The following is an 8930-nucleotide window of genomic DNA, read 5'->3' on the forward strand; positions in this document are numbered from 1 at the left end:
CCAGTCGGCTGCCTGTGAAGGCCGCAGTTATCTACGTTTCTTTTCCGCACTTTGATTTATTGTAAGGACTATATGGACGTCTCAGACGTATGATGTAATCGACTATTTCCCTTATTAATACTATTTTGAGCACTGTGTGATGATGTCCATATTATGTAACTGCTGTGTACGTGAATAACTGATCCTGGCACGTACATGGTTCGCATTCGGTTTGCCTTCTAAAACCGGGTGTGACACGCAAGGTGCCAAGTCTTGCTGGTAAATGAGTAATGGCGAGGCGACGAGGCGGGGCGCCGGCCGGCGGCAATCGCGTCGATAGCAGATCATGGGCGAAAGGAGGGAGCTGACAGGCGGGGCCCGCCTGCCAGAGAGGGAGCGGTCGCGAGGGAGAGGGTAGGCGTGGCTGACGGGTGGGGTCGGGATGTCAGTGGCGGGCGCGGGCGCGCGACGATTGGCCGCTTGGGCCGTGGAAGGGAGGGGGAGGTGCGGGCGCGCGAGGGAGAGAGCGGAGATCTGGGCCGGAAATGGCCCAGCCGAGGGGGGAGAGTTTTTCCTTTTTCTTTTTCTATTTCCTATTTCCTATTTCTTACTTCTATTTCTTTTATCTCTTTCTCTTTTGAATAAATAATTAGCTAGATAATCTTAGGTGCTAAAAAAATTCTATGTGAGGTGCTTCTAACAATCATAGTGTATGCAAATGATGAGAAGACCTATGGGGTGGAGTCTAGGGAGAGATTAAAAGGGGGTTAGGAGATTAGGGTTCCAACCCTTGGGTTGAATTTTGGGATGTTACATAGTGCTTCACATTAATCAATGAGCATGATGAGATTATCTATGATACGTTGTTTTCCATTTTGACTATGATGGCGGTACTGTGACATTTAAGGGGGCTCGAGCTGTTTCTCGAGTGCCTCTCCGTAAGGACTGGTTCGCTGGATGACCGCCCGGGAATACAGTGCAACCATGAGGGTGGAGTGGGACGCCCTTAGCTGAGTAATTAGAGGAATTGGGATGTAGTTTGCTTCGTCGTCGTGCCGTTAATTGGCTCGGTGTATGCGGCTCGCTCTACCAAGGTTGGTTCGCCCCTTGGGGAGGAGTGCAGTGCATTTAGGAAACCTAACGGGTGGCTACAGCCCCAGGAAATCTTTGTAAAGGCTACATTGTGAGACCCTGCCTATTCACCTTGGTAGTGTTTAAGGGTTTGATCGGCCCGATGCAAGAGGGAATCACGGCTTGTGGGTAAAGTGCGCAACCTCTGCAGAGTGTTATGAAACTGATATATTAGCCGTGCTCACGGTTATGAGCAGCCAAGGGAGCTCTTGATTAGAGATACTTGATCAGAGATGGTTGGTTTACAGGTGGTGACGAGGATGATGGTTTTGGTTATGCCTATGGTAATGGTAAGTGGTATTCTTTCCGTTTGGAAAGGGTACATTGGGTTAATAACTTGGGTTAATACTAAAACCTGGCTTTCTACTAGTAATAATAACCTGACCAACTAAAAGCAACTGCTTGGCTTAACTCCACATAAAGCTAGTCCACTACAGCCAAACGGGACATTTTGCTGAGTATGTTGATGTGTACTCACCCTTGCTTTACACACCAAACCCCCCAGGTTGTCCGCGTTGCAACCACTGCTCAGGTGAAGATGAAGTCGTGGAGGAGGACTTCCAGGAGTTCCAAGAGTACTGTGAGTTCTAGGCGTGGGTTAGCGGCAAACCCCCAGTCGGCTGCCTGTGTAGGCCGTGTGTATCTACGTTTCTTTTCCGCACTTTGATTATTGTTAAGGACTATGTGGATGTCTCGGACATCATGATGTAATCGACTATTATACCCTCTTTTATGTCATTATTTTAGCATTGTGTGATGATGTCCAGTTATGTAACTGTTGTGTACGTGAATTGCTGATCCTGGCACGTACATGGTTCACATTCGGTTTGCCTTCTAAAACCGGGTGTGACAGATGACAAAGGGACTATTTCAATAGATCTTTGTAAAAATGACTCTATGGCTGGCTATGAGGTGTTAGTCCACCATAGTGAGGAATTAACTCATTAGAATATATCATAAGTTCATCAGATGAAGTTGGCGACTAACATAGGATTAGGGGCGGAGGGCCCATTAGGGCTAGGTATAGCCGAAGCCATATAATTGAAAAGGACATTTAATTGAGAAAGGTAGTAATGGTCACAAATCATGTAATTCACAACTCGTCTTTTAAGTATTAAGAAGGCATTTCAAAAGAAAGATACACAAATGCAATTGCCTAGGTCTCAAAGACATATGTAGCAAAATTATCGGTATGACTTTGTATTATGTATTATTTACCACACATATTTCTTAGCAATTTATTCTCATTTTAGACAATATTCTACTTCTATACAAATGTTGTGTCTTTTTATTCTACAATTTAATTAGTTGTGTGCTAAATATTATACGACATAGAGCCATACTTAAATTTTTCTTAGTCCTCTGCCACTGGATAGGATGGAAGATATCAGTCAGATGAACTTATACTTTATTCATACATTTATATTAATTTGTATTTTTTTTACATTTATATTATTTTGTAATTTATTCTACATTTACATTGTTTTGTGTTTCATTCTAAATCTATATTAGGATTGATGTATTAACTTGTTGTTAAAACCAGATGTCAAAGAAGATGAGGTATGTAGCGAGGAGGTCACTAGGGATAAGGAGTATCTCGAGGAGCAGCTCTACAAGTGAGGACTCATTGTTTTAGGGCACTGGTTCCTTATTAAGCAAACATAGAGCGCTAGCACAACATTTGCCCGAATGAGGAGCCCATCATAAATTTCTTGTTGAATCAATTCATTTTTACAGGATGACCACCAATGCAACTATTTATTAACATTCTTATCCTTTACAGGACGATGGACCATAATGGCAGGAGGCACACGACCTAGGAAGAGGAGAGGGAGGAGGGAGTGGGGAGGTAAGACAAAGAGGGGGACACACACAGAGAGAGGAAGGAGATGCTGGGGGTGGGATTGGAAGGGGAGGATGGGCGAGACAATGATGGTAGAGAGTCAGTAGGTGGGGATTGTGGGGGTTGGTGGATACGATCCTGACGGGTTTGGATCAGCCTGACCGAAGGGAACAAGGAAACTACATTTTGTCGCCCCTCTCTAGAGCTTTCATCGACTACTAGGATTTTGATCAAGCCTGGTCCTAGATATATGGATCATCAAAAACAAAATCTATATGAGTTTGGGGTGTCCATTTTACTATAGACTGGTCCTAGATTTTGATAAGAACTTCGTACATGCATGGATTGAGACTCTAACTTGGCTTGGACGTCCTTGTTGTCATCCTAATGTGGAGTTCATCGAAGGGCTTCCTTTATGTGTTCATTTTTTTTGGGCATGCTAAAAATTGCACCACCTTAGGCCTAACAAAACCTGAGAAGTCATTAAACATCCTTATGAGTGTAAACCTATATGATGAAAATGAGTGTTTAAAAAAAGCTTAGGTCTGATGGTACTATTGAAAAGTATAAGGCAAGGCTTATGGCCAAGGGATGTAACCAGAAAGAAGGTGAGGATTACTATGATACTTATTCACCTATCACTCAACTGGCCATAATTCAAGTGTTTGTTTTTTAGCAGTATCATATGGTCTTGTTTATCATATGGACATTAAGGCAACTTTCCTATATGGAGACTTTAAATAGGAGATTTATATGGATCAGTTAGATGGGTTTGTAGTAAATGTTAAGGCCCACAAGGCCCATATTGTCTGCCTATATATATGCTACAGTACCCGAGGGGCTATTATCTCGCCTAATCCAGGTTAGTAACATGGTAACAGAGCAGGTTAGGGTTTACGTCTAAACCCGACCCTGATACAAATTTTTGGCGCCGTCACGCCGTCGCTGTGCTGCCAACGCGGCCAGCTCTCCGGCCTGCCGTCGCGGCCACCCCCTTCCCTCCTCTAGCGCTGTCGCGCGGTCTTCCCCTTCCCCCATCCCGCTGCCAGGGCCGGTTCTTGCCTGCGCCCTGCGCCGTCCGTCGCTAGGGCAGGATCTCGGCCTGCGCAGTCTGCCGCTAAGGAATCTCGCTGGCCTACGCCGTCCGCCGCCACCGTCCTCTGCCGTATCTCGGCCTGTGCCGTCCGCCGCCAGGGCAGGATCTCCGTCGCGCCGTCCGCCGCTAGAGGATCTCGGTCGTCGCCTTCTTCATCGATCCGCCGTCAGCGAGGGGTGGATCTCCCTCTCTCCTTCATCGTTCGCCGCCAGGAGCAGCGCGGCCTTAGCCGCCTGGGGCACGACACCGTTCGCCTGAGCACCGTCCTCTGCCAGGGGCAGAGATCTCGCCGTCCTCTACCCGTCCGCCGCCAGGAGCAGCGTGCCCTCAGCCGCCTGGGGCAAGGCGTCGTCCGCCTGAGCGCCGTCCTCTGCCAGGGGCAGAGATCTCGGCGGATTTCTATCTCTGCCTGCGCTGTTCCGCCGCCTGAGACAAGTTCCGCGGATCCGCTGCTCTACCAGAAATCTACACCGGCCACTGCTGTTGCGGACAGGGCCACAGATCTGCGACGTCGCTGCTCCCGCCAGCCTCCAGCCACTGTTCAACTCGGCTTCCGCGCCTAGGACCTCCGTCAACTCGTCCAAGTCGGGCTGCTCTGGTTTGTTTGGTCTCAGGTCTCCTGTTCTCCCTAATTTTTGATTCAATTCAATATGGCGGCAAATGCTATTGTGGTCAATATCACTCTTGATGGTCAAAATTATCCGGAGTGGGCTTTCTGTGTTGAGACTGCACTCTGGAGACATGGATTACTCTTCCATTTGACTGATGCGGCAACTGTTCAAGAAGACATGGTGTGTAAACTGTTGAAGTTTTTGTATGGCTTGAAATAAGCACCCAAGCAATGACAAGAAAGGTTCGATAGAACCTTAACATCTATTAGTTTTGTTGTGAGCAAAGTTGATAAATGTGTGCATTATCAGTATGGTTGGGGTGAAGCTATGATCTCATGTTTTTATGTTGATCGTGTAATGATTTAGTGAACTAGTCTTGATGTGATAAAAAAGTGAAATACTCTGGGTCTAATAATGTTGAAATGAAAGATTTGGGAGAACCTAATGATATTCTTCAAGCTACTAAGAGAAGGCAAGGTGTGGGCTTACACTTATGTAATCCCATAAGGTGGAAAACGTTTGGAGTTGCTTTGGGGTTTAGTGACTGCAACATGCTCCTACGCCTTATGACCCTAGTGTGCTATTGAGGAAAAAAAATGAAGAATAACAATGGTTCAATTGCGACATTCCCAAATAATGTGTTAGCTTTTGTATCAAGCTAGTGCTAGAATGCCTAATATCTTGTTTGTTGTGAGCAAGCTAAGTCAATTTTGTGTCAAACTCGAGAGATGATCATTGGTGTTTTATTAAGAGAGTTATTGGGTACCTGGGAACAGGGTACCCAAAGAAGGCCCCAAGACCTACAAAAAACGGCCCGCCTGCCAAGTAGTTCGCTGGGAAGGCCTAAAACGTCACTCAGGCACGGCTTGCCAAGTTGATTGGCCCACTTAACAAATGCCTGTCAAGCAACCCAGCAGGCAAGGCTGCCGAGGAACCTGCCCGCAGAGCAACCCAACGAGGCAAGGTTGCTGACCAACCTGCCCACCGAGCAACCTAGCAAGGCGAGGTTGCCGACCAACCTACACGCCGAGCAACCCAGCGAGGTGACCGACCAACCTGCCCGCCTAGCAACCCAGCAAGGTGTGGTCATCGACCAACGGGCCTACCGAGCGACCCAACAAGATGACAACCGGCTCTTAGAAAGAGTCGGCCTGGTACTATCAAGCCACGTCGACACGACGGAACATTACAGAGCTATGACCGGACCATGAAAGCGGTACAGAGGGGTCTCTGTCAAACACAACAACGGATACATATCCCCGCTGACTAATGGACCCAGACAATCGTGGCCGTAGAAACCTCAACATCGGGGGTCTTTACAGTGACCCATACACTGGAGGGGTTGGGCAATATGTCGTACTAGGCATGCGTCTACACTTGATGAAATATGACACTAGGAGATGACAGAAGATGAAGTTGTACTGAAGACATCCCTAAACCACGCCTTGAGCTGACTCAACAGAACCCACCAAGCAACACCATGTCTAAATCGGAGTAGCTACAGGAAGACGGACAGGACGCGATGCCATACCAGAGGTACGACGACACACGCCTCGGCAGACGACTCCATAGGGGCTACAAGGCCCAGAAGCATGACCCAACAGACGAGACCATAGGGGATATGAGGCCTAGAAGCAGGAGGTCAAACTCCACCCCAGTAGAATACTAGTCCACATTGTAACGTCTACCATTAGGCTATAAAAGGACAAGACGACCCCCATCCAAACATCATCCCATATCTCTACAACTTGACACAAGCATTCAGATGTAACATGTTCCAAACAATACTACGATCAGCACTGCACTAGACCAGAGCTCCGACCTGAACCAGTATAACCAACTCGCCTCAGATCCACCCTCGAGTCCCTCGTAGCTCACCATTCGGAGTGAGTCCGCGCTAGCACCCCTACCGAACACAAATCTTATCATCCCCGGGTTCTAGAAACCACAAGAGTAATGTGATATCTAAAAGGTACAATGAGCTATGGCATTCACTACATCGGGTACCCTATCTAAAGGGTTATTATGCTACAAATTGGATGTCTAATGGTGATGACATATATGCCACAAGTGAATATGTTTTCTCACTTACGAGTGGCAATTTTTCATGAATGTCTTGCAAGTAGGCCATCTTAATGAGGTCAATTATAGAAGCATAACTCACAACATTAGTACCGCTTCTGTTGCGACTGAGTGGCTCCGTGAACTCCTTATGAATTTATTGACAGTTGGAAAACATATACCGGCTATTTTCATGAACTATGATCATCAAACTGTGATAATCAAGATGAACACTAATAAGGAGAATATGGAGTCCACAAGACGTGTAAAGAGGTGATTAAAATCTACCAAAAAATTGAGAAACTCTGAAGAGATAACGCTTCTAAGGAGAATATGGAGAATATGTATATTTTTACTAACCTTGTGAATAGTAATATTTTACAGGTATACATATATCGTCACATCTATACTGCGCTACATTTCTTAATTAAATTAAACGTAGAAATATATAAATTTCTGACACAGGGTGCTTGGAGTTGGAGATCGCTGTATGCATGCAGCATAAGTCAGACCCAGTTGGTCGCCGCCGCCGGCGCTGCAGCCGCCCATGACGTAAGGCGTGAGAAAGGTCACCGCTCGTCTCTGACGTTCATGGCCGCCGGAGCCATCGCCCGTTCGATCTGCTGCTGCTCGTCGTTACTGGAAGTGGTAGCTCGTGGACTGGAGGTTCGAGAGTGGCACGACTTTCTCCGAGCCTCCGGTATTGTCCGCACCCGGAGCAGGCCTATGGGGATCCGGAAATAGCATGACGTCCTTGGAGCCACTGCCGTTGCTGGGACTCGGAGCGGGCTTGAGGAACAACAGCACGTCTTCATATCCCTCCATCTCCGCATCCTCGAGCAGCAGACCGGCGGCGACAGTGTTCTCCTCCTCCTCCTCGCACTCCACTCCCAGCACGGACGGACAAAGCAGCGGAGTAGTAGTGTCATCGATCGGCGATGCAGCTGGATCAGGCTGCTCGGCCGGGGAGGAGGTGGACGGCGGTGCTGGCTGCGGCTTGTTGCGCGTGGTGCCAGCGAGGGCGTTGCGATGGAGCGGGACGGGGTGGCTGTGCTCGCCGGTGTAGCCGACGATGAGGGTGGAGGGGTCGGTGCGGCAGCGCTCCACCTGCTTCCGCGCCCTGCAGTCCTTGTCGGTGCTGCACCGGTAGTATCCGCGCGGGTACGGCGACCCCTTGATCGGCTTCTGCCCGTACTTGCGCCACGCCCAGGGGTCCGGAGACGCGCCCACGGGCACCCGCGCCACCTCCTTCTTGCTCGTCTGGCTCTTCTTCTTTCTACGAAAATACGAATACAAGCGCGAGCTGAAGTCGTTTCCTTCCCTCCCAGGTAGGCAGGTACTGCCAGTATTTCGCGAGGAAATAATCGAAAAAAATAGAGATTTAGATGGGCCGCCGGCCGCCTACGGCGGGCTGATACATACTTTCTCTTCGAACGTGTCGGTCCGCCAACGCCGTTATTACTGCGGTAGGGAGTTCGTGGTCGTTTGGCCGGCGGCGGCGCTTCGTTGTTTCTTGGCTGCGGCGTGGCGAGGCCGAGGAAGGCCTGCTGCAGGCACAAGTCGTCGACGCCGACGGCAGGGCCGGTCGGGAGCTGCTGCGGCGCCGCGGCGTCCGTCACCTCGTCCTTCGTCTGTGACTGCGGCGGCGGCAGCAGGCAGGATGAGAATGGTTCGTCCGAGGCCCGCAGCGGCGAGCTAGTAGTGACGCGGCTGCCACCACCACTGCAGCTGGCGAAGCGCACCACGGCGTGTAGGTCCCAGTCGTTGCTGCTGCTACCACAGCACCAGCGCAGATCGGCGGCCTCCATAGCTCAGCTCTCTTGAGTTCGTGGCCCAATGGAGGTAGGGGAGAGAGCTAGCGGACGTTGACTTGCAACGGGTGGGGTGGGGCGGGGGTGGTTGGGTTGTACGGAGTACGGACGGTACGACAGCTAGAACCAACTTTAAAAGGATTAACAGGGTGGCCGGTGGCGGCCAGGCATGCGTTTCAGCGTTTTGGTTGAAAATGTCAAAGAGCCGGGAGGGAGAAAAGTAGAAAACCAGGGTGCTAGTAAAGATAAATAGAGTTCGTTTCTTTTTAGTGGAGTCAGTATTGAGAGCCATCTGCGAGGAGGAGCTTGAATTTTTCGGACACCCTTGCCTGCAAATGCAAGAGCTACCTTGGACATTTCACCTTGCGTTCAAGATTGGCGCGACGACGGAGAGGTAG

The 8930-nt window shown here is 49.2% G+C and overlaps 1 protein-coding gene across 1 annotated transcript; it reads right to left on the reverse strand.

Annotated features, from left to right (window-relative positions):
* Positions 1 to 7282: 7282 nt before the first annotated feature.
* Positions 7283 to 8537, reverse strand: LOC107457600 (Putative WRKY DNA-binding domain superfamily protein). The gene is made up of 2 exons (NM_001321638.1): positions 8144 to 8537; positions 7283 to 7997 (listed from the first exon to the last, which is right to left on the reverse strand). The coding sequence occupies exons 1-2, from the start codon at positions 8527 to 8529 to the stop codon at positions 7358 to 7360; spliced, it is 1026 nt and encodes a 341-aa protein (NP_001308567.1). The 5' UTR covers positions 8530 to 8537; the 3' UTR covers positions 7283 to 7357.
* Positions 8538 to 8930: the final 393 nt, after the last annotated feature.

Source organism: Zea mays, chromosome 8 (genome assembly GCF_902167145.1).
Source record: "Zea mays cultivar B73 chromosome 8, Zm-B73-REFERENCE-NAM-5.0, whole genome shotgun sequence".
NCBI classification, from domain to species: Eukaryota; Viridiplantae; Streptophyta; class Magnoliopsida; order Poales; family Poaceae; genus Zea; species Zea mays.